The sequence below is a fragment of the Falco rusticolus genome, chromosome 3 (assembly GCF_015220075.1).
Source record: "Falco rusticolus isolate bFalRus1 chromosome 3, bFalRus1.pri, whole genome shotgun sequence".
Classification (NCBI taxonomy): domain Eukaryota; kingdom Metazoa; phylum Chordata; class Aves; order Falconiformes; family Falconidae; genus Falco; species Falco rusticolus.
This window is the reverse complement of record NC_051189.1, coordinates 91,458,013-91,485,189: the sequence shown is the minus strand read 5'-3', so window position 1 is coordinate 91,485,189 and position 27,177 is coordinate 91,458,013. Positions and strand designations below refer to the sequence as shown.

Sequence of the window (27,177 nt, the reverse complement as noted above, 5' to 3'; positions counted from 1 at the left end):
TTTCCACGTGGATCTCTGATAAACGTTTTCACAAGCCCATCGCATTGAAGGATGAAACTGACTGCGTTTCCATACAAGCCACTTATAAATAAATATCAAAGTCTCCAGAAAGTCTTTTCCTATCTCATGGTAGCAAGCTGATGTTTACCATTAGGTGGCAGCGTAAGATCATCTGTTCCCTCCTCCCAGATGAACTGTTTTGGAAGCCGTCGTGGGAAGAGGGAAGCATCTGTACTGAGTGGGTGGATACAGAAGTATGTGGAATGTACTTAGCATGTCAGTATTTGCTTTCATGTACGAGATGGATCCACCATAATGACCTCTGCTACATGCAAAACAACAAACACTATTCAAAGATTTTCTAACCACCACTAGGTCTGACTGCTGTTACCGCTTTGCAGAGAATGGATTTTCTTGGTCTGACAGAGTAGGTAAAAGAGGCAGGGAACCTTTGATTAAGCAAGGACTTGTGCTGGAGAGGAAAAGTATGTGGTACAAATGAGCAAGCAATTCATTCACCAGTCTTACACATAACTAAATTTTCCACCAACAGATTTCAACCAGTGCCGTTACGAAACAAGCATCACATATTCCCTCCCAGAACCACTCAAAATTCTGAACAATCCTATGTTGGTAGGACATAACTACCAACTTGCTCTTGTAACAGCTCTAAACTGCAAAAACCAAAGTACTGCAACACCACTGTAAATGTCAGTATTTTCACACCAGGTTTCCACGTTTCTCAGTCTGAGGCGACTGCTCTGTATACTCTTTTTCTTCCTGCAAGTTACTTAAGCTTTCCGTAAGCGTTCCTGGCTACGTATGCTTAACACCACAGCCAGGAACACTCCTTGGGGAGGAAGGTGGCACAGACCTGCTTTGCACTTAAAGCCAGCATAAAGATGGTGACGGAAAACTAAAGCTTTGTATCAGTCTTTACTCCACTCTGAAAACCAAAAAACTAGAAATTAAAGATTAAATATTTTAAGTATCTATCTTCTGGTGTGAATGAAATACTTCATAGCACGCACACAATATGCAGTAAGCGACTGCAATGTAAGAAACCTCATCTAATGGAATCAGTTCTGTGTTTTGAAAGATGAACGCAGAACCATTAGCAAGGAAGGAGACCAATGTGTGCAAACATTCTTCTAGGAAAACATTTGTGACTTTCAGGATCACCACTGACACATAATAACCAGCAAGTTCAAGTTTCATTACAACAGAAATGATACTATTCAGCAAGTGAGATTCTTAGTTGTATGGCATGAGAACAACAATTGATTCTTAGAAAATATGAAGAACTTATCAGCCAGAAATTACATATACCTACTACCTGTTAAACATGTAGGCTGCAAGATATAATGGCTTGTACATTGCATATAAATATAATATTTAAAATAACTTGACTGTGTAAAAAACAACCAGGAGGATGAGTATATACCCATAGTTCTTACTTTGCATCCTTCCAACATTTGAATGTAAAAAGAAGATTCCAGTGCCTATTTTGAGAATATATTTTACTTCCACAATGCATCTACAGGCAGTATTCTAATTAATAGAATGTGTTAGACCCCCTGTTATCTAATTTACTGTCGAAACTTTTTGTTCACTTAAATCCCAGTCACTTGCAACTAAATTCCAATCGTTATGTCTACTGAGTCAGCATAAACGTATTTGTCTCTGTGCTTGCCTAATAGTTTAATGAAATGCTGTACTAAAGCACTTCTGCGCCTTACCAGATCTTTTTTGCAGTATACCCATGTCCCATTTGCAACACCTTGAAAGTATCCATCTGAATGATTCAAAAGCCACAATTAACTTTAAAACACATTTTATTTGGACAAAGTAACATGAACAATGTTTTAAAAAAGCCATAAAAGAAACTTTTAGAACTAAGCATAACCCATATTAAAAAGAAATAAAACTTTAAAAAAAATCACAACAGATAGGTGATACACCTCTTTCCCATGCTGCAGATTGTCTCTTCTGTATCATTTGCTGATGACTGACAACCACTTTCTAGAGGAAGGACTTACTTCAGTCTGCAGTCTAGCCACTTCCTACCTTCTCTTCAGCATGCTCCTATCTAGCTTATTCCTATCCTATTTTCTCACATCTGTTTTTCACTGTTTTTCTCCCTGGTCCTCTCTGCAAATGTTTATTTTGTTTACTATTTGCAGCACTAATATAAGGCACTCCTTTCCCTGAGCAGCCATTACGGTGCAAGGGTTGTAAATCCCACCAAGACAGATCAATGCTGAATGCTTCAGCTTCAAAATTAAAATACACCCCAAATTTTACACATTTTAAAATAGTTTAAAGAAGCCAAAGGTATTAACAAAAGAGAGATCCATTATGCTGCAGAGTCCCATCTCCTTGTATACGCAACTATCATTCATCCCCTTCTGTTAAAGCACCAAAATTCTAACAATTTATCACTTTAGTGACAGATTATTCCCATGTCTAGCAATAGTAAATGCTAGTATCTTGCTTATCTACTCCCTTTCTTAATTTATAATTGCTTTTTTTCACTACCTTGTACAACTTCTCGTTACTCACCCATCACATCAAGTATTTGCAAACATGTAAGTTTAGTTAAACCGTATGGTAGTAGAGATTATTTCATAAAAGTAAATATATTGCTCCTATTTCTCAAGGAAATTATGAAAGCTTTTCCATTGAGGGGGCACTTTCTAATTAATAACACAGGATGTTCCATCTACAGTCACAAGTATTAATACCATGCTCACCCATAGCACAAGGGCAGACCAGGCTTTTCCTCTCCTTCCCAATGAGAGTATTTGACTTCCAATTGACATCCAGTTCCCCCTCTCCATAACTTATTCCTCAATCCCTCTATAAAATTACTTGTTATATTGCCTAGTGTTCCTTCTCTCAAACAGGTAATTTTCAACACCACTGCTTGCAATAATCTTCACACCTCACCTCCAATAAACGAGGCTTGATACTATACTTGCCCAAAGATTTCCCTATTTCTCCCCCCCTCACAAAAAGGTTATTTCCTATCTGTACTTACACATTTCTGATGGGTTTTTTTCCCACATAAAATCTGAGGTTTCATTAACATGGTATTTTCTAATGCTTTTAGATGAAACATTTAAAATATAGTATCACTGGGTTTCTATTTAACAAACATCCAAACATTACTAAATTAAACAAATCTCAAACTAATGCTATTAGGTTTCTGGAAGACAATCCTTAATCTATCACATCAACACTGTCTGAACTGTAAGAACTATCAATTTTGGTTATGATGCCAAATAGTACATTAGACATTTTGTTAAAATAAGAACAAATTAAAAGTAACTATGTCATAACCATTGTATTTACAGAAAGAAGTATTGTAAGAAACCTATGGAGAGAGGACTACATAATCAAATTAGTTATATTGACTTAAATCCCAGATAAAATATTGGAAAAGCTGTTGCAGGGTTCAACTAATTCAACTAATCAGTTTTAATGTCAGCCAGTCGCACCTGTTTGTTACAATGTTTGAGAACGTATTATATTGGCTTTGAGATTAAGTGCTTCATTGAATAAAGTAACCAGGCAAAATTAGTATATCAGTTTAAAGGAGACTTGCTACCATAAGACTGATTACAGACATAGTTTTATGCGATGCCAATAGAACAGTACGTTACATGGACTGAAGTACTAACTATAAAAAAACCAAAACACCCAATACTTGAAGAAGCAAACTTGAGAACATATGTAGGTAAAGTTTTACTAAAGCCCACATTACTCTTTCACCAGTATTTGCATCATCACCAATAACACCTTTATGACCAAGATTTTTTTTATAAATAGTTGGTAAAAACATTAAGTAGAAAGACTGTCATCTGAACTAAGATGACAGACTTGTCAACGAAGAAACAAATAGAGGAACACAGTCAAATGCAAAAAGAAACAGTCAGGATAAAGGAATCCAGGCCATCCCTACAGAATAACGAGCAATTGTGCCAGCAGCAAAGTAGCAACTCAGAGAATCAGCTAACAAGCCACTCACTGCTAGTTACCAGTGCAGCACTGTGGTAAAAAGGATTACTGTTTTTTTTAGTTTATGAACAGGAAAGGGAGACTGGAGGAGAGACAGGAAGTCTTCTAGTAAGATACTGGAATATTGTCCACAGTCCTAGAGTCAACATTTTAACAGGACTGGAAAACTGGAGAAGATGAAAGTAGTACCTGTCAGAAGTTACATCACGAGATGGAGAAAAATACTTACAAAGAGACAAAATCTTCAATGTAGTACAAAAAAATTGGGTTAGTACTTTGAAAAGAAAGAAATATACATACTCAAACTAGGAAAAAAAACGTACAGCCAGAGGCTGGAAGGTGATGACTGATCCACTGGAAATCCCATATGGGTTTTGAGAAAGCGCAGGTTCCCCATCAGAACAAGGTAACAACAGATGCTGCAGATTCTCTCCAATGCATTCCCCCTCACAGACTATTCAGCAGAGGAGACCCCTAGCAATAGTTAAATTTTAAATACCCTTTGGTTTTGGTAGGGCTGGTATCTTGATCAAAAGAAATATTATTCCTGATGCTATTTCTAGGAGTTGGGCAGGTTTGGAGCCCAAAAAGTGTCCCATTTAAAGCCTTCTAATTCCATTTATCACTCACTATAAAGTTTCTATTTCAGAAAAAAAGTATGTCGTAAATTCCACCGTACTTACTAACAAAAGTAAGGAAGTCTGTGGGTTGGAAAACAGTATTAATATTTCAATAAACTAGCTGATGTGGTATAATAAATCACATTTTACAGTGCAATTTTAGCAACAGATAGCAATCTAAACATCCTTAAAAGCCCCATGAAACTCAAATGCAACAGTAAGTATTCCATAGCTACAATGTACAAATCCAAAGCCTTAGGTTATTTACCAATCCTCAAAATCTAAACACCACTGGGGTTCAATATATCAGGCTTTTCGATTATCTACAGTTCTAATTGATGGTACAAAAAGGAGGATTATGAAGCAGGATAGAATGTGCACTAACAACTCTTCTGAGCACCAAAGAGCACACCAACAGCTAATATACGTATGGGGTTTTTTAAATCTTTCCCTACCCTGTAAACCATTAAACTTTTCTGGAATTCACTAAGGCACATATAGAGAAAACCACTAAAAATGTGGATTAAAGGCATTTGGTACTCACTTGTCTATCTCAATACCAAGCGGATTAGCTGGACGTAGGGACAAGGGGGGAATCCCTTTGTTCCTATCAGTGCGCATGTCATAATAGTTCATTTCATCCACCCAGACAGCAGACTGATCCAAGATACCTAGAGAAAACAAAGCACAGATCCTTAAAACAACAAGGGCAGTCCAGCACCATCAACTTCTGACATACTGAATTAATTTGAAAAATCCTGATAAATATAAAATGCATGCCTAGGTAATATATTGGAAGATACATGGCAAAACAACCTGGATGCAATTACGCTAAATTATTTTATTATAGCTGCTGAAAAGGTATTCATGGCTGGGTATCAAATATTACCCTCTTACAGAGCACATAGTTTCATATACCTAAAGAGCATTTTCCTAATCACAGAGTATTAATATTTTTTCATTCCTCAAACTATTTTGATATCTGTCCAAATTTTGTCATCTATTACTTTCAAACCGAGCAATTACCTGGAGGTCATCTTATTTGCATATACTAGGGAAGATTGGTTTTCTGTGCCACTCACTAGCCAAAAAGTAAGTAAACTCTGGCCACATGCCAAGATGGATGACTCAAAGGACACAGGACTGACTTACAACAAAGCATAAAGGTGAGGCACAATAGGTCTTGGCCCTCAGCCAAAAGTGCAGCCAGCCTTACTCTTGGCCATGCCCTTCTCTAATATACCCATCAGATGCTCAGCACCAGAGATTACCCCATTTACCTGTTTTTTAAATATCAATTCTCCTCGCCCATCACCAAAAGCTTCACTGTGTGACATATGCACTTGATTCACCTTTCTATTATTAAGATCTTAGTACAGCTTGGGAGAAATCGGGTGTTATTTAACTGAGAGAAAAAAGTCTAAAATGGTTCTTGTGGGAACCCCTATGTTAGAAAAGATAACCATCCAACTTCATCAATGAAGTGTTCTGAAAGAAATATTTTCAATCCAGAGAGTATTTAGACTGGATTCTAGATTAAGCAGAGGTCTGCTTGGCCACATCATTTCAATCGTTAAGCATCTCATGAGAAATACTTCAGACTTCCCATCTTTCAGGATGGTTTGAATTACAAATAAGAAATGGCACTGAGGATTCAAGTTTCTTTAAAGGATTAACTGTCAGCTCAGGATTCAGGTGTGAAGCTCATGAGCTGGTTTATATTTTGTATTAATCTAGTACACCTAAGGTAATTAAAAATTCTTAAATTTTAGAAGCTTAGTGCTATTCCTTACAGAAAAATAAAGGGCTACTTTTCATTAGTCATTGAGGGCTTTAGCAGGATATTGAGATAGCAGGATTAATTTCATGTATACCATGAGCTTATCTATGTATATATTTGCACATTTTATTGATACACTCTGCTTCTAGACAATTGAAGAACTGTCCTGAGGTGGATCCATTTTAAACATGAATTTTATTTAAAAAGGAACTCAGTCATGTATTTGTTTAGCAAAGAAAACAGATGTGAATTTGAACAAGAAAAATACCTATTTTTTCAGGTTTAAGCAGTTTGAAGGAAACAGTTGAAGTTCCTTTGCCACCAGACTTTGTAGTAACAATAATGTCTCCCTTGTCATTTTTAGCCTGTCCAACTCGACACACAATTTTACTGGCAGACATCCATTCAGCAGTTAGCAGACAGTTGTGCCCACAGATTGTTAAACCTGGGAAAAAGAAAAGAAGTAATACGCTACCGTGAATAGAAGTACCTTTTGAAATTCTGTAACACAAGTACATTTATGATGCTTCACATACTTTACATAAACATATGACCCTTCTCGAATCCCTTACAGCCAACTACAGTGAAAGTCACAAAAACATGTTTCAGATGTTCCCTAAGTGATTTCAGGTCTTTTATCCTAGCGACACTTCATATGATACACACAAGCGCTGCCTGAAGCTTATTTTAATCTTTTCCACCAGTTATGGCTGTTCGACTGCAACTTTTACTTCATGTTATACAATAGATCTTCTGTCTACAAGACACTAGAGGACTACTGTTCCATATTGTACTTCTATGAAACTTTCATCAAAACTGCATGCAAAAAATCTTTCATAGGTTCACTCCATATGACTTTGAATAGCAAAAAAAAAAAAGAATCACTGCAAAATATTCAGAATTAAAAATGTTTTTTTCAACCCTATCTGTTTAGCTAAACTTTTGTGGACACAGGAGGCATTTTTTGGTCAGAAAAGTATTAATTGACAAATAGTCTGTTCCAGTCTTTTCTGTTCAAAATGCATGATGCAAGACTGATTCTGCCGAATAAACTACCCCTGTTTTATAAAAGAATAGTCATGTAATGTTCATCTATTTCCTCTTCTAAACTTCCTCGTAACAGAAGTACAAATGACGAGTCATGAAATAACAATATAACATACATTTTGGCCATGAAGCTCTCTCACAGGAAGACTGTGGCATATTTTAGTATGTTCAAGCTTTAGTGTTTTAAAACACCTCTTAACACTTAAGTTTCAAGGTACACCTTAATATAAGGTCCAGCACTTCCTGGGGTTTCATGTTAAATCAGTCTGACCAGCTGATCAAGCTGACTGATCAATGTGACCAATCCTGGTCAGATCAAGACTCTGAATGCTGGAACAGATGGACTGTTTTCTCAGATCCAGAGCAACAATTTCCATATTCCTAATCAGAGTTTTATTGATTTGAAGAATTGGCAAGACCCCAATTTCTATAGCATCGATTTGGAGAACTTCATTAGATTCTTCTTGAGTAACACCCTTACCTAGAAACATTTTGCCTTATGTCCAAAAGGACAAGGCTGTACTGGAGTATAAATTAGTCAGGCATAGCAGTTCCTCCCCTGTTGGCTTGGCTTTTGTTTTTAATTTCTAGAAAGCTCTGATCAATTTCAAAAATACTTACAGACAAAAGGGTCAGCACATGTGGCTCCGTACCAAAGCTTCACACTTACTTTTTCTCACAGTTTAAGTCTCTGACATTATACAGCAGACAAATTTGGCAGTTTTCATAGTTGTCAGATGTAAAAATGCCTTACTCCCTGCCAAAAACTACTTTCAAAATGAAATTCAAAAAAAACCCCCCAAAAAACAGAAAGGCACTGAATCTTATTACAACTGAAAGCAATTTTACTTGAACAAGGACAATAGATTTGTTTCTTAAAAGATGCCTGAATAAAGGGAGACGGTGGGTGGGTGTGGGGGTGTGTGTGCGCACGAAGGTGGAATAGGATACACACACGTTAAAAAAACCTTAAAATAATAAAAAAAAGTTTGTGTTGTTATTTATTTACAACATTCTAATCAGGCCAGTTTTTATTTTTCAGAGGGGAATAAAAAAACCCACACAATTATGATGCATGGCTTTTAACCTTACGTTATATTATTACATCTCTTCTGGTTTTATGCTAGCAACCTCTCTGAGGGAAAAAAAAAAAAGGTTGTGGTAGGAACTGAGACTACCTGAAAGAATTTGTCTGAACCCTTCATAAAGAAGTTTTCACCCTGGAATTTCAAAGGTCTGGATTCATGCTTGAATTAAGTACTACTTTAAAATCAAGATCTGAGCTATAGCAATTTAACAGTGTAAAAAAGCTTTGAACAAATGTTTTAAAGATTGTTGTACCAATTATTTTCTACTCATTGAAGGTTTGTACGGTTCCCAAGAAAACAAGATCACAAGATCTGACAGTTCTGAAATGGAAGGTAAGAGCCTTTGTCTGCATCTTAAATGCAAAAGAAAGTAAGTCTCTATTAACATTTCATGTACCGCACTAGATACAGTAATGGCACAATTTCTAAAACAAATAAAGGTATGTTGGAGGAGACCTTTTGATAGTACAGAAAGAGAAAACTTGCTTTAAAATAAAATTTCGTTTTAATCTTTTGCATGATACAAAGATCTCTGAGAACATCACACTTGGGTTCAATCTTTCATGTGCCTTTCAGCAAGTAGGCACAAGTAATTCTCTTACTGAGACTTTTCAATTTTGGTTAAGTTCATATATTGACAATTTTACAATGCCTGCAAAATGCAGCTGCAAATGTTCTAAGAGACAAACTAAACCCTGAGAGAACAAGTGCTACAGGTATCTCCTGGATTTGACTTTTTGTACCAAGCTATAGTTACAAATAAAAAAAAAGTTTATTTGATACAAAGATACAAAGAGATTACTAGAAGGCTCTCTCTTAAAAGAAAGAAAAAGGCATGTTCTATTATTTGATATTCTGTTTATATATAAACAGGTATCTACCTCCCCCTTTACTCCACTCTCGTGAGACCCCACCTGGAGCACAGTGTGCAGTTCTGGGGTCCCCCAACGTAGGAAGGACATGAACCTGTTAGAGCAAGTCCAGAGGAGGGCCACAAAGATGACCAGAGGGATGGAGCACCTCTCCTACGAAGACAGACTGAGAGAGTTGGGGTTGTTCGGTCTGGAGAACACAAGGGTCAGGGGAGACCTTACTGTGGTCTTCTAGTACCTAAAAGGGGCCTGCAGGAAAACTGGAGAGGGACTTTTTACAAGGGCATGAAGTAGTGATAGGACAAGGGATAATTGCTTTAAAATGAAAGAGGGTAGATTTAGATTGGATATTAGAAATAAATTCTGCACTATGAGGGCGGTGAGGCACTGAAACAGGTTGCCCAGAGAAGCTGTGGATGCCCCATCCCTGGAAGTGCTCAAGGCCAGGCTGGATGGGGCTTTGGGCAACCTGGTCTAGTGGAAGGTGTCCCTGCCCATGGCAGGGGGCTTTAAATTAGATGATCTTCAAGGTTCCTTCCAACCCAAACTGTTCTATGATACATAAAAGAGTTTCTTGTTTTTCATTTTACTCTAATGCATCTCAAATAACAAATTATAAAACCCTCACTCAAACTTGCTTAAATCTTGTGCCTACAAAGGCTCACTTTTGCAAGTGTTTCCATTCAAGTCACAGGGAATATTTACATGCCTAATTCAACCATGAAAAGAAATCTTTACATGTCTTAAGCCTTAGTCACTATACTGGAGAAAGCTGAGAACTGAACTAAGGGGGAAAAAAAAAAAAAAAAAAAGACATTTCATTATTTTTTTATATTTACCTCCAAGGGTGAGGTTATTAGCAGCTCTATGTTACAAGCGTTACTCCAAAAACATAAGAGAAAAAAACACTAGCAGTTAAGTCAGCTGTAATATTGAGGCACAGTACAGAAGATGTCTTCTTTCCCAGAACCCAGAACTGATCACTTCTAAGAGGATCATACCAACAAACTAGTGAGGTTATCAAACTACATCAACTACACAAATACACAGAAACATACTCACCTTTTAACATCATCAGTTATTTGATTATTTCTCAATAAAGATTCATTAGTATACCACAACCTTGCCTAGCAGCTCAGGAAAACAGTACTTCCCCTTCTGAGAGACAGCAAACTGAAGTGAAGGGGAAAATTGTAGTAACTTATGCTTGGCCATAAAGTTCATTGTGGTGACCATGAATGGAATTCAGGAATCTTGGTTTACAGCCATGAAGTGAAATATTGTTTCTAACAAAGCCAAACAAAATTCCAATGGACTTCAAAGGAGTCATGGTTCCACAACAAATTAGATAAATTGTCTCTAACATGAATACTGAAGTACTCATATGCTTAACTTACAAAAGAAATAAGGGAAACTCCAGTAATAGTTAACTTGGATTTCCAGAAGATTTTACGAAATCCTTCGCAAAAGGCTTAAGAAAATTAAGCAGCTATAGGATATGATCCTCAAACAGATAAACAGCTTGTTAAGATAGAAACAGGATTACAGTAAATGGTGTGTTTTCACTGAGGAAAGTTTCCACAGGGCATGGGCTGGGATCACTTATGTTCAAGATATTCATAAAAGACAACATGAAGAAGTTACAAAGTTTGCTGATGACATTGATTTATTCAAAATGTAAAGACCGTAAAAAACTAGAAAAAATGCGGAACAGGCCTTGTGTGATTGACTGGATGCACTATAAAACCACAGCTGAAATTTAGTGAACAAAGACACGATACACACAGGCAAAACTTTAAATTCACAGATGACAGGCTCAAACTAACTACTAACCCTCAAGCATTAAATCATGGGCCTTTAATAGGCAGAACAATGAAAAACATTAGCTCAATGCTTAGCAGGAGCTATACATAAAACAGAGTCCTATGGAAGTAATACAAAACAAAAGTGAAAGTACAGTATTATGCCACAGCGTATTCACATCTTGCACACCGCATGTAACCAAAATGATGTTCACCCATGACTGGTAGTGAAACCAAAAGAGATTCACTGAAGAGCAACAAGAAGGGTCAAAGATACATGCAGAAAATTTAAACATGCCAGGACTTTTCAGTGTGGAAAAAAAAGCAACAGACCAGTGATGATCAAGATCTGTATGGTCAGGAGAATCAGAGAAAACTGTTTGTTCCCTCTTTCAACACAAAAGTTATGATGATTCAAATAAAGTTACATTGTTAAAATCAAAACAGCAAAAGAAATGGTTCTTCATATAATGTGTAGCTTAAATCGTTGAACCCACTTTGACAAAACTGTTGTGGTTACACAAATTGACCTTTGTACTAGTTCAAGGAATAGCAACACTCAGTGACTTTTGCAGTATGTTGAAAACACTTCTGATACGAAAGTCTTCATGCTGAAATTCTCAGTGCAAGGGAAAGTAACAAAGGATAATGTCATTACATCTACCCTCTTCTAGTATGCTTGCATAGACATTCACTCTTGGTGTTCAGCATGAGACAAGTCAGGCTAAGGGGTTCATCTAGCAAAGTATGATCATTCTGATGAGTTATACATCGGCCAGCATCCCTGTGGATTCAAGCACATACTTGTGAAAAGGGCATTCCTCATAACACACAACACAGATGACTACCATGCAAAAAAATAAATCTCTAATCATATTCCAAATGTGATAGTCTACAGTCTCAAAAGAAGTTTTTTTTCCTCAACTTACCTATGAGGTCTGTAGGCCCAGTCCCCAAATTTTCTCCTCTAATTGTCACTTTTGTCCATGAAATGCCTTCATTGGGAGAGATGCCAGTTACAAGTGGAGGCTGCCGTGCTCGAGACATGATGTCTACTCAGTTACTGAAAACCGAGTTGCTTGTGTCTGTTCAGCAAGAAACAATCATTTAAAGAAACAGTAATTATGTAAAAATTACTAAAAACTTTTAAAATGTTCTTTAAAATGGTAGAGAAATGTGAATGGAAGTGTGGAACATCACCCTCAAAGTCTTTTTTGCTCCAAAGAATACCTGCACCTTTGCACTTTTTTTTTTTTTAACTACAGCTCTAGTTCTGAACTATAAATAAAAAATATATTCAGAAAAATATTAAACCCTCAAAATGCTTAATGAAACTATCACACACACTCTAAATCACTTATGTCAGAATTCTAATAAGCCTATTCAATCCTCTATTAGAAAGCTATTATTGTATTCCTTGGAAAGTTTAGAATTGCTAAGCTAAGTAATAGACCATGAGTAAACATTCGGATAACTTCCCCATCAAAATTAGACTTACTGCCACAGACAGTCCCATGGGAAGAAGCCCCCAGCACTTATTTGTACAAAGCATTAACTTTAACGTAAACTGAGAAAATTAAAACATTACAGACACTACAGTAGCAGAGAACATCAACAAAACAAATAATATCCCAACAGAAATGTACATAAAATTATTGAAGAAGCATTTCCAGAAGAATATTCCTTTGCACCTGAAATTACAGGAGTCAACTCCAGTCAGGATAATTAGCTCTGTAATACAAACACCAACAGGGCAGGCATGTTATGCAGCCTACATTTAGTTTACTATGCAACTGATCACAAATTCCTTTGGCTTATTAGCAGTTTCCTTTGTACAGCTCTGCAGCTGTAAGATGCAAACTAGTAGAACCTGAAGCACGTTAGATCCCACCAACTTCTCCACTTTTACATCACCAACTGAACATAGAACCTGCCCATAGGTACACAGGTCTTACAGAAGTCATAAGGCAGGCAAAAAAAGTTTCTTTGAAGGATTTCCACAGTAATTTTGCATCACCTACTGCATTTCATGACTCCTGAATTCTTCTGCTAAGAGACAACATCATCCTTAACATTCCTAGTAAAAAAAATTTAATTTGGTACTCTGGAATTTAGCTATCTATAATCAGTTTCTAATAGGAATTCATCTGGATTGGAAAGGTAAGAACCAAAAATAACCTACAGGAAGCAATGTTTTTATTTCTAAGAAAATTCAGGAATGATGAAACAGGTCAGCATTCAAAAATCTTAGGTACACATATAGAACACTTTAGTGTACACAACTTTAAAAGTTCAGGTTGGTAAAAAAATCAACACGGAATATAACCAAGCTTCATAAGGCTTCTCTAACCTATTTTTATTTTGGATCAAGGTATATTTTCTATTTTTACTTGCAAATAGTTAAGTCCCTGAAAACCAGAACCTCTGTAAATCATCCCTAACAATAAACTGCAGTGAAGTTGCAGTTTCTAAGCACCTACATTTAGGAAATACCAGAATATCTTTGTTTCAGCCACTTCTGCGTACACAAAATAGATTCATTGTATCCTCATACACCCCGCTTCCACACAACCTCCCCAAATTTTTCATCATTACTAGATAGATCTGCCATGGGGATCAAAGAAGCTCCCATCGATGGGTTTCTTTCTTCATGTTCTGAAGTTGGAACGCACACTGAAAATGAAGATAGAAATCAAAAAGGCAGGAATAAGGAGGAAGATCTTGTGGTGAAAGTAACCGAATAGTGCCCCCAGGACATGATCGTGTCTCTATCTATATCACAGATACATAGCAGGTCACTTATAATAAAACATTACAATGACTTTTTTTTTTTTTCTTCTCAGTTTCTGGGTGTCCACCTTCAGCCCAAAGTCACAGCTGGAGTCAGTGTGAAATGTAGCCTGAACATCGGAAATGCTGTACAATGCTCCAAAATACTCACTTCCTGAGAAACCACCTCAAATCTAAAAATACATTTGATCTTAAATACCCATTTCACATACAAATTCATTAATATGGAAGAAGGATTTAGGTACTCTGAACACCATAAAACTACTAGAACTTTTGAGACTACATTTGAAGAGTGCACAATTCATAAGAGACGCAGATTCCTGTTGAACAAGCAAGAACACAGTAAGTTGCAGTATGTGAGCCATGTCCAGTACATGAAGGAAGTCTGGTAAGAGCCCATGATAACGCACGCAACATATGCCGGGAACTAAGGTGGTTTGTTTTGGTTTTGTGTTTTTAACTGGCAAACATAATACTTCTTGACTGGTTGACTTCACAACATTAAAAATTACATTATGTTTTTAGTAAAACATTAATTCCCCAGTTTTTCGCAAAAACAAACTGATGAGAACAGGAATTTAGTGCCACATGGATGCTCTCGTAAGTCTGTATGTAAAATACTGGAACCTTTAACATGAACCCAACATGAGGCTAGAGAACTGAGTACTCAACAGATGCAATCTATAACCTTGTGGGTATAACAGCACTGAAGGAGAGGAGGACTGTTACCAGCAGATTACAAAGAAATCTGCTGACAGTCATCTCCAGTACAGAAGAGAAGGCTGTGCTCTGGCAGGCAGTCCCCTCCCTCCTGCTCCCTCATAACCTACTCCTTCTTTCCCAACACTGTTTTTTCCCTCCTCGCAGAGACATCTAGACAGTCTTTGCCTCACTTCAAATCCGAGGCCAGGTCCTAGTCTTGCAGCTGAACTACTTCCTGCTCCTGTCCTGCCGATTCGCCCTCTGACTTTTTATACGTAAATTCAAGCAGGGAGGGAGAGGAGTGTTAATATCCCAATTCTCCTTTCAAATCCAGACGCCCTGGTAATTCCCCTTCCTTACCTCCCATTCCTTACCCCAAGCCTTCCTGTCTAGATAGCCCACCTGCACTACTGTTGGTCCACGTCATTGCCACAGGTGAAAGTGACAGACCCAGATAGTCCTGGAGCCACAATGCTTGCCCAGCTCTCCTCTCATCTGTGCTGCATTTAACTCTGCCATTACCACAGCATCACCTGCCAAAACAATGGGCAGCACAATAGAAATTAAGCTTCCAATTCCCACTGCTATACCTAATATTACTACTTGGAGCAATCAGAATCCAAAAAATGCAGGGAAAGTCTTGTTTATTCCTGTACAAGACACATATGCACAGAAGTTCGGACCTTTCAGTCTGAAGTTTCCTCTGCAGTCCTGTGCAAAGAGGATCTCAGAGAAGCATCAGGTGCCCAAGTTTACTTACAGCAAGGAGGACAAACTGCATCTCTTCCTTGTAATCTTATCTACACGGTCTTTGCAGCTGTCCTCACAGATCCTCAGCAAAGCTTGAGGATATACAACAGCTGTAAAGAAACAGTGGGATCATATCCCCACATACACAGCTAGGAAACAGCACGTGTCTAGATACCAGTAAGACAACATAAAGCACCTCTGTGAGCAATTTTTTGTAAAAATTTTTATAGAATGTTAGTCAGTAACACAGATGTAAAAAAGCCATCTTGAGGAACTCAGTGGTAATATGGAGAGAAAGAAATCTTGAGGAAAACAAGTGAAATAGAAGCTACTTTGGTATTATTTGGTTGATTCTCTCCCCCTGCCAAAAAAAAAAAAAGTTACAGTTCCCTTGCATTGCAACCATTCTTTCTTTCAAAATACCTAGGCACACAGGTAATTGGCTTGAATCAATACCAAAACTCAAAACTAATATTACAACATATTTTTCTGGATTTCAGAAATTGGCACTAGATCCCCCTTCATGATGAGCTAAATAAATGTAATAAAAATGCTGAGCCTCCCAAGGTCTAATATTTCTTCTAAAGTATTTCCATACTTACTGCAGAATTGCTTTAAAATACCTGACTGGAATGAGAATACCACAGTAAATCTCAACACATTACAAAAGCACTACGGCACTGAGATGCTCTATTATTATTAAACAGCAATTGGATTCATTTATTTCAAAGAGTGAGTGAAGGAACTCTATGGAATCTGTCCTTACTACAATCAAACAAACACTTGGGGGCCTTCAATTCATTTATACTCCTCCTCCTCCTGACAAACATGCCGATAGTTAAAATGACTGAACTGCTTATCGGGAAGCCTAGCCAGTATACTACTGCAGCCCAAAAGCAAGTTTCTAATTTTTAAAAAAATTTTTTTTCAAAGCAAAGCTGAAAAAAATAATTACTTTTTCATTTCATGAAAAGATACAATAATCTAATGAAGAGGTTTTGTTGCAATTCTATGCACTGCCCTAAAGAGAAATTATATTCTTTACAAATATGTATTATGTGTAAAATAATACAAACCCAAGCAGCCCTCGTACTGAAAGACTGCTTCTTATACGGACTAGGGGCAATTGCATACGTTTTCTATACAAGATACTTCCTTTGAGGAGCCAGGCTCACTGAAGAAATGTGTTAACACATCTATTTTTTTGGAATGGGCAATGTTATTCTACACTAACCGAGGTCTCTCTCCCTCCTAGTCCTCCCCACCTTTTTTTTTTTTTTTTTGCAAAAACCCTTCATTTCCTCACAATATCTCCCCAACAGTTTAACATGGATGACATCTGTTTGACTGCTCCCATGATCTTACCCATATTATTATATTATTCTGTCATAATTCTTGTTATGAAAGTGCAAGGAATTAGAAAGCCTCTGCAAAGACCACCTACTACAAAGCCATCTTGAAAAATGCCTTTCATAAACATCTCTTTGTCTTTACATGAGCTTCTCAAATAAACTGTCCTCTCACAAAGGTTTGGTTAAAAAAAAATAAGAAAACCAGACTACTCTGAACATTACAAGCTTGCTAAAGAGGAGACACCTTCACTCTATCCTAAGAAAAGCCACTTTAAAAAGAAATAATGAAAAAATGAAATATTGTCCAACATACGGGAAAATACATGTCTAGTTGCTTTTTTGACTTTTGAAAACCCTCGTCTGGTTTAAAAGGAAAGTTCTTAAACAGGTTTCCCCATTCAACTTTCAATGGCAAGCAGAAAAGAAACACAAAGCGCCAATAGCTACCATATCTGTTCTGTAAGGCAGAGTACTGCTTACCACTCTGGAAGTACTACCAGAATATGAAATAAGCAAACAACAGAAGTTCAGGATGTAAGGATATTAAATTGGCTGGTAAGTTCAAAACGCAAAAGAAAAACAACAAACATCATGAAGACATTGAACTTCAGAAGATGAGTAACAATCAGGTGCCACCTTACAAATTTCACCAGTGGAAAAATTGGCAGTTGAAGTGAAGGAGTTTCTGACTTCAAAAATAAGATAGCAAATTGGTTCCAGTGACTGAAAATCCAGTTAAGTTTTCAGCGGTAGTTTGTCATAGACACTGAATGTAAAAGACTCTCCCGGAGGAAGACAGACTCAAGGTCAATGCAAGTGCCATGGTCATCTAGCAAAGGGAATCTAAGCTGTCAAGAAGGGAGGAAAGAAAAAGCCTATTTGTCATTGTTGAGGAAGTCTAAAGCTACAAGCAAGCATGCAAGTCTTCAGGTAACAGTTATTTATTTGTTCTCACTCATATATACGTGACAGAATACAAATTCAAAATTTTTCAGGCAGGAACAGCAGGAACAACCAAAGCATCACCCATGTTCAAATTACAGTATTCCTCAGATGATGTTGTTTACTTTCTAAAAGACAAACCAACCTGAAAACAGTAGGTAAGGTACTCTTCTCACACTAACATTGCAGCATTAAATGCTTTCCAAATGAATAGATTTATGAAACACCCTTTTTTAAACAAGCAATAAATACGCAGATTCCAGAACCTAGGTGCTGGCCTTTTCACCTTAAACTACACAAACTTGTGCTTCCACTAAATAAATATAATAATTTGTTTTCACTAGAAAACCCAAGAAGTCCCCTGAGTACAACACACTATGACAGAGTCAGTGAAGGGACACAGCAAATGACCCCAAGAAGGATGACAAAGCAAAAAGTTTCCTGCGTTTGTACTCAAAACCATTACAAAATGATGGAAAACACTATTGCAACCTTTTCTGTGCTTTATCTTCCCAACAATATAAATTCAGACAGACAATCCACATAAACCAAGGTTTGAAAGCATCCACAAAGCAGCACTGTGAAAATAACTGACATTTATTAACCCCTCTGGAGATCTGAAGTGCCCTAGAATTTCCACAGCCTTCAACACTGCATTAATAATACAAAGTCCATTCTGCAAGCCTGCCAGAAAAGACTGGGAAGTGAATAAGCTAAACAATGCTGAAATTCCAAGTGATATTAAGAATCTATGCATGTTTATTTAAATAATAAAAGAAGACTTGTCAATTTAAACAAGAAGTGCCCACGAATCTTACATTTGGGGGGAGGGGGGCGAACCTCTTCAAAACACCACTAAGCTACTTATAATGAAAAGATGAACAAACATAAGAAAGGGGGTAATTTCACTGTCACAGAGGAAAAAAACAAAGCCTCATTTGTCTTGCCCTGTCATATCCGGCATGTTGATTCAAGCCAATATTAACACTGACAAACACATCACCCTACAGGACAACATTACATGCCAAAATCAGTTTCAATTTGGGAAGATGTGCAAGTTTTGCAATGGAGAGCACAAAAAGAAAAGATTTGGAGTATTAAATGACATAATACGACACCCTCCTCTTTTTAAAAGGGCTCATGAATATTCCAGTCAGTCACGAATTATTATACATTATAGCAATTTTAGTTTTAGGGTAGCCAAGGAATAAGCGCAGCAGTTTTGCTTTCACAATAGCCGTGCTCTCCTGTTTCCTCCGTTATCGCAGAAGTCCTGCTTTCCTTAACCCAGCAAGGTACATCTTCATGGCTATATATCTTGACAGAGCGAAAGCAAAATAATCGCAGCACTCAGCGATGCCATTAACATTTCGGAGTCACAAGGGATTAAAAGGCTGGACCCGAGGCAGATGCTGCGAGAGCCCTCGGCAGAGGAGTTCAGCGCCCGCTGCAGCTGCGAGGGATTGACACCGCTCACTGTGGAACCCAGCTCAGGAGAAACTCCGGGCACAGTTCCGGCATCCGAAATAAATTAAAGTAAACAGTGTTGCTCTCTCTCATCCACTCTGTTAGCAGCCTCTCAGTTGAGCTGGAGACCACACACCCAGACCACACAGCACCAGCTGAACTCACTCGCACGCAACATCTAGAAGCTGTCACTCTGCTGAGGTATGAGGAGGAAAAGGGGGGCAGGAGTGCGAGTGCGTGGGTTTAGGAAAGCTGCTTGCTCTCTCCTCCTATCGTTACAGCTGGTTATGTTTTGTGTGGTTGGGAAGGAGGGAAAGAAGGGAGGGATAAAAAAAGACCTGTAAACCTCACTAAGAAAACATACTGGTCTTGGCCTTTTGTAGTAATGATTTGCACTCCCCCTGTACTAGTTTAGTAGCTGATGAAGGGCTAACAAAGCATCCATTTAACATCAATTAACCTTCTATCTATCACATGTCACAAAAAAATCTACACTAGTATAAATCCTTTTCCTTGTACATATTAAATGACAGCATCTTATCAGTTATGATGAACAGCATACCTATATATTGATGTATATCTACATCAGGATTTCTGGCACATTATTTATTTGGGGAGGGAAGAGATTCCCCACAAAGAACACTTAACCACACAAATGCCATTACATCAAAACGCTGAATTTTTCCACAAACATTCCACTGTAATATGAAGTTTTGTTCATTAGTATCTTATACTATAAACAACTTGGAAGAAATAAATGACCCTACGTACAACACTGAGTTTGTGAGCTATCAGCAAGGAGTAAAAATAGCAAACCTCTAAAAATAGAATAAAAAGAACATTAATCTATAATACACACGAACAGATACTTTTTAAAGGGGGGGGTCTTTGTTTCTTTTAGTTCAGAAAACCATTTCATCTGCCAATTATATCACCTGCTCAAACAGAAAAAGCTGAATAAAATTTGTGAAGAATTTTTAAATCCGTTTTAGTCAGTCTACTTTACAGAAAACAAAAATTCCCTTCCCTCCACTCTGCTACAGTGAACACACATACCTCCTCCATCAAACTCACCAGCACACGAATTTAATTTAATCCACATATACAGGCCGAACAGCCCAGAGCCAGAGTCACATTTTCACCTCAGCACAAAATTTGTTTACCTAAGTGACAATGACAATCTCCAAGTGGCATTATTAAACAAAACCATTGATACTACAATAATCCACGTCAATATTAGCCCTATAAACTTGGATTAGGAAAACCTTAAGAAAAAAATCCTAAAAATATTTCACTTTATCAAACACATTTTCAAAAAAAGTTAGCTTCAAAGTTCCATAACTTCACACTGAAAATTAATTGTTCCCCCAATTTATTAGTCAGGTCTGCATACTGGTTTATACCAGTTCCCAAACGAACATTTCCACTAGTATATTCAGTGTTACAGCAACTATTCATTACCAAGACTCAAGTCAAACCAATTTAGGTTTTCTGAAGGTCTGTTCTAGTCATATCGAATTGGCTAGAAAAGGGTGATAGCATAGAAGAAAATGTAATTTAAGAAAGTCTGAACACAGACATTTCTCCCCAAAATTTCCACTATTTTTATTATATGCTGCATTAAAACTCCCCAGAAATTATCTACTTGGTTAAAAGCGTCTGTATTTATTATGTGACACATCACTATAATCTACCAAAGTTGTGAAGAAAAGGCTTAAACATCTATATATAAACACATACACAGAAAAAAAATTAACTCAGCTTTACACAAAACCGTATCACAGATGGCCATAAATCTCCCATTAATTTCTAAATTCTCACAAAGCACATGCTTTCCTACATCTGCTTCCACGTCCAACATCCAGCAGTTTGCTTCATCTACAAGTCATTCGCCTTACCGTCCTCCACTTAAACAATTTGCACCTCTTTTGTTCTAAAATTGTTCATCATTTTCTGTGCATTATTTTAGCAATTAGGAAGACCATAAAGAATCCTAATACCCTCATTATCCCTCCCTCTTACGTTATTCACAGGCAGAAATTTGAAAACAATACTTCAGGCATCAAAAACTTTCAAATACGTTTATGCAAATGTATTCAGAAAGATCCAGAAGTTCAGGAAAATAAACTAAATAAATCCCAATGGGATGGCATTTTTTTTATTCCTAGAGAAAAGAAACAAGACACCATAGGTTTTTTTCTAAGCCCTGTAACTATACACAATATTCTTTATAAAAACACTGTATAACCACTGTAATTATACAGTTCATATAGCTGAAGTTTTAACTTGGGTGCTCGTAGGTAAGACTGCAACACTAAATTTAACATTTGCCGTGTGACTTTTTTGGCAATTACTTTTGTTTCAAAAATATTTAAAAGATGAGACATGCACTTGTGTTACTGAGATTCCTGTATTTTTAATGCAGTCTCCTGAACACCTCTTTCTGGCATCTGTTCAGGGAATACTCAAGGTACATGCTATAGCATCCTTCTCTGTTCACATGGTCAAATGCACTCAAGTATTTCACTGTCTGAGAGCCTGTGTGCACAGGTATTTTTCTGATATATTTCAGCCTGACTCTGCCTTACATACTCTCAGTCTTCATTTCCACTCATCTGCCTAACAACCCACCTCCTCTATGGAATTACCATGCTTTCAGATTAGTGAAGTTGTCAGAAACAATAGATCCCCTGCCTTCTATGCTGATGAAAAGGAAATGTGGGGAAAACCCATCAGCTATACACAGAGCTCCTTAACTTTTTACCAAAAATCTGATTTCAGTTTTCCAGTAATAAGCAAGGTACATGCTAAAGCCACAGTAAGATACAAAATGTCACAGAATTCACATAATTCTTAAATAGAAAATGTAAAGTTATTGCTTCTTTAATTGACACATTTTAGGATTATTTCAGAAAATCAGTTTAGTTTGTCCTTAATTTAAAGGTGGGCATTTAAAAGGGAGATTTTGCTCAGCATAGCCCTAGATCTTTACCTACTACAGGCTTTTTGATGAACTTCCAAATACAGGGTACATCGCTTTCCGATTATCCATGAAGTGAAAGGAAACAAAAAAAAAATAAAATACAAGTCTAAATACACCTAGAAATCACTGATTTATACTGTAATCTGATCCAGACGTTTCTATACTGCCAGAATCCCCACTGGCTTCTGTGTAATATAGCCTAGGGTCTGCCTTTGAGAATTAAGCTGAAAATCTGGAAGCTGTAGTTCCCTGAAGGTCAAGAGAAAAGCAGATCCATTAAGGGCTTGGTGTCTCAGAATTTTTTTTTCTTAAAAATAAACCCCCAAAAATTAGAAACCCTTTCACACCCATCACTGAGTGCAATCACAGTATTTTTAATTGAAAATGCTGAACATACTGTCTGCAGATTGATTAACAACTTCTGTTGTCAAAAAAGGCTACACAGACCAGTTTCCTTTTGAAGAAAAAGCACTAAATACTTCCAAAACAATATAAAAAGTACAATTACAATTTCTCCACAGGAGGGGGGGAAGGAGTTTGACTTAGTGTAGTTTAAAATATTAAATACTTAGCTTACCTTTCTCTGCAAAGCATGTAATATACCAATCATACAATTAATCCTTTTTTTTCCAGGTATTTCCCTCATTACTCAGTTTCTAGGAAAACTGCTTCAGGTTCCCCCCCACCCTCAGAGATCACAACCACGAGTTCTCCCTCCTGCCCTTCCCTCCTCCTCTGACTTTTGACACTGGGAGAGCAATCTAACTGCTTTTGAACTGAAATACTGACAGGAATTCTAGAAAAATTTTGGGTTGAGATACAAAAATTTTAATCGACTTTATTTTTAAATTGATACTTTGCAAGCTGTAAACACTGACCTTTGCTTTCATGTTCAGCGCAAAAGATGAAACATCAATCAGACGACTGCGCTATGCATGTGCTGCCTAATCAATCCCCCATCCTACAAGCACCTTTACAAACAAGATTTCCCCCATTACCAAGCACTGTATTTCTCCTCTGGGAAAAGTAATTTGAAAGACAATGTTGCACAGCACAGATTTACAGAATGTAGGTGGTCCAAGACAGAAGGTCAAAGTTAAGCTGAAGAGCTAACATCTGACTTCTGCCAAAAGATATTAATTTAGCTGCTTTCAGATTTTGAACTTTCAGTGTACTTTTATGTACAGCAGCAGATTCTACTCTTACTGAAAAACTCATATAGAAAATACAAGTCATTGTAACATGTACGGTCTTCTGAGTATTCTCTTCTACCCTTCATTGTAAAATGAAGTACTACTGATTTCTCCCATGGAAGATCTGTGCCTGTTTGCATAATTAAGTAGTAATGTACAGCCATTCAAAATACATGCAGGTACTGTCTGTCTGTGCTGCGCAGGCTGTTTCATCCTGGAGTACAAAACTGTAACTGTGGATTATTTCATGGGTACTTTCAATAGCTGTCAGAATCTATTTTTTAAGAATGCTTTTCATATTCAGTCTTCTGTCACCATCCTATTGAGATGTTATTTTTTTTTTTTTAAGTAGGAAAGCAGAAAAGCACAGAGTAAACAGAACTAAAATAACTCAAAACTGATGTTTAGTTTCCAGTACAGTACTTGAGACTTACTGGATTTACAACTAAACAGATCAGTACATTGAAAGAAATTGATTAAGTATGGTTTACCATAACATATCTAAAAGTTTTCATCACCAAAAGAGGTCAGTGGCCTCTGCCTTTCTAGTCAACCCACTTATTTTGCTTTAGTCCAGATTCACTGTGAGGAGCAGCATAATAAAGAATGGTCTGTCAGTGGATATAGTTTCTTTCTAACAGGACCTCAGGAAAACAATAGATGGATTACATATTAAAATATTTTTATTGTCTAGTTTTGCCTCAAATGCTCTCAACAGCTAGAAAAACACCCTCTGCTTATATTCACAAGGAATCATACAACTAAAAAAAAAATTAAAATCTGAATACTACAGATTAAAAAATACTTAGTGAATAGTACCTTTTGTACTGATGATGAAACAGTTTCTCCACACAATATCCACTGCTCAAAGGGCAAGGTGTTAAAAATTTTACTTTAAAGACTTATTTAAATTTATTTGTTTTTAAAGTTCATTACTTAGAACTCTAAGGAGTTTCTCTAGAATTAATTTGAAAGTCTATTAACTTAGCTATTCAGCACTAATATCTGATAAAGCAATTACAGCATTTTTAAAAAAAGCTATCAAGTCAGTGAAAATATCGTAATTTATTGAATGAAGACCAAGAAAACACAAGACAACTTTACACTTAGTTTGTACAGAAAAAATTAAAAATCAGCATAAGTTTGATTAGTAACATGCTTTTAATTAAATAGTTTCACCTCTGACACATACTAAAAAAAGTTATATTTTCCATATAGAAAAACCCCTTACCATTACAGTGTAAGTGAATGGTATTTTCACTGACATAAGTCATACCAGGATAATGAAAATAATTGCATCCTGTTTTAAATGATGTTTAAGACAACAGAAATCCCATCTAAGTAAAAACATTGTTGTCCAAGGGTGGGCATAAATCACTAAAACTGTAAACTAAGCTATCCATGGGAAAGAAATCAGAAGCAGGAGATGCCTTTTGCTGCTTCTTTCTAGGTCAGCGCAAGCTGTGATAAATACCATAGAAACAGGGAATCAAGAATTGCTGAGCTTTTCTTCTTCAGGTAAGTAAAAGGTAAAGGAAGAAAACAGACCTGTTTTCCTAAGCCACAAGTTTGTTTATTTGCAGTTTACATAAAAAAACCCCAAACAAACCTTTAACTGTTTCAACAACTTTATCAAAAGCAAAAAACCCCACAAAGTTTACAGTAATGAAATGCACACAAATCACAACAGGAGAAGATTGTTTACTTATTTTAAGAATGATCAGAAAGCCTGGAAAGTTGAAGTGAGATTACGATTTTAAACTCAATTTAAAGAATGAGTATTTGTAGTCTAGATTTAATCTGGACAGAATGGGAAACTCCCTTCTGGAAATGGGATCATTCCCAATTTCAAACACCTACTCCTCTTGGTAAGAGATCTTTTTGAGGTTCCTAATTAAGATATAGAAGAGACATGGAAGAAATATCTGGTCACCCAGCTCACAGACTCTTGGGCTGCAAGGAGGGAGAAATGCAGAAATGGGTAGGAAGGGGGGGGGGGGGGGGAAATTAAGTCACAGAGGAAGTGTAACACTTCCAGTTAGATATCAATGAAAACAGTTGTCTCTCAACCAGTATATGTTATTTTGATTTGTTCCACATTCCTTACTACGGTACTTTCTTACTACACTTGCCTAAGTACACATTCATTTGGGGCAATTATTTCTGAAACTTCACAGTAGCACTGAATGCAAAGTTAAAAAAAATAATAAAATCAGACCTCCAAGTAATCAGCTCTTCAGAGGTCAGAGCTCACCTTTCCCTTATGTCCTCTCCTTCCCCACCCAGCACACCCAAACACACACTTCGTTAAGCTGAACGACTTAATTCAGCCTCCTTAATTCAGGAACGACTTGGTTCCGCCGTGTACAGGCGGGCTCAGGAGCCGCTGCACGGCCGCTGTCAGCAAAGCGAACGAGGGCAGGAGCCGCTGCACGGCTGCCCGGCCCGGGGCTCGCAGGGCCAGCCCCGCCGGCGCTGCACAGCGCTCCCTCACCAGCGCGCCCACGGCCGGACACCGCGGTCCGCGGCCCGAGGGCTGCCTGCCACAGCCACCGTCACCCAGCGGGCACCCACCCGCCAGCGGGGCACCGTGTGACCCCCCTCCCCGGGGGTTCACAGGTGACGCGGAACCCCCCTGCCCTGCCGGCGGTGCCCCGTCTCCTGTCATGGGGCTGGGAGAGGAGGGACGCGAGCTGCGGCACCGGGAAGCCGCCACCTCCTTCCCTCGCCAGGCGGCTCGGCAGGGCCCGGCGACCAGCCGCCGTCCTCCCGCAGCCCCTGCCCCCGGGGAGGCGAGCGGGGCCGGGCGGCGCGCCCCCGCGGCGGGGCGGGGCCGGCCGGCAGGTGCCTCGAGCAGGCTGAGGCAGAGCCGCGATGCGAGGGACAGCAGGGGGACAGCGACACCCCCGCGCCCCACCGGCCGCTAATCACAACTCCGGCCCCGCTTCCCCCCTCACCCCCGCGCGGGGGCGGGGCCTGGGACGCGACACTCGGCCCCGCCCGGCGGGCGAGAGCCTCGACCCCCCGGGGGAGCGGGGGAGGAAGAAGGGGGGAGGCCGAAGGGAGGGGGACGGCCTCCGCCCCGGGGAGCTGGGAAGGAGCCGGAGCTGCCCCGCTGAGACCCGGCTCCGCAGAGCCCGGCGAAGGAAGAGCGGGGCGGGAGGCCAGGGGCTGTCACTCACCGGCCGCCGCCGCCGCGTTCGTATCCGGCACCTGGGGCAGCTCCGCTCCCAGCAGCGCCTCTGCGTCCGGCGGGCACAGGCACCACCAGCCGCTGCCCGAGAAAATCGATGGAGTGCGGAGCGATCGATTGGGTGGGAAAGCCGCTCCCGGCCGTCGCCGTGCCCCCGAGCCCCGCCCCCTTACAGGCACCGCCCTGTGCGCTCGTGTGCCTGTTCCTCCCTGAACGGGCAGCGGTGACGGGGTCGGGAGCACGGTTGTTCGCCTCCTGGAAGAGGCACAAGAAGAAAATAAAATTATAATAGCAATGCTGACAGCAACAACAGCAACAATAATAAGTGATAAAAAAGCCGCCCCGAGTGTCGTATCAAGGTCCCTGCGGTGTGAGGGGGCCTGGAGGCCCTGCTGCCGTGAGTGGAAGGAGGAAGGGTGGTGGAAACAGGCCCAGGTGCAAGCAGGCTGTCAGTGCTGGGTAACACGCATCAGTCCTCCTTTACCAACAATAAAAGTAAAGATGTCGTTTACCAAATATGCTGTCTACCACAGGGGGCTCTGAACACTGGCTCTTTTTCCTTTTAGATGGGGTAAG

At 38.7% G+C, this 27,177-nt stretch overlaps 1 protein-coding gene across 2 annotated transcripts in view; it reads right to left on the bottom strand.

Moving 5' to 3' along the window:
* Positions 1 to 26,706, bottom strand: part of EXOC2 (exocyst complex component 2) — a 133,574-nt gene extending 106,868 nt beyond the window's left edge. Inside the window, exons 1-4 of one of the 2 annotated variants that reach the window (XM_037379398.1) lie at positions 26,591 to 26,706; positions 12,159 to 12,314; positions 6,689 to 6,865; positions 5,185 to 5,311 (exon numbers count right to left, since the gene is read on the bottom strand). In XM_037379398.1, the coding sequence (XP_037235295.1) occupies positions 5,185 to 5,311; positions 6,689 to 6,865; positions 12,159 to 12,276 (422 nt within the window). In that variant the 5' untranslated portion in view covers positions 12,277 to 12,314; positions 26,591 to 26,706. Of the gene's footprint in view, positions 1 to 5,184; positions 5,312 to 6,688; positions 6,866 to 12,158; positions 12,315 to 13,709; positions 13,791 to 26,590 lie in introns of those variants that run through there. The other variant, XM_037379399.1, reaches the window with a different exon arrangement.
* Positions 26,707 to 27,177: the final 471 nt, after the last annotated feature.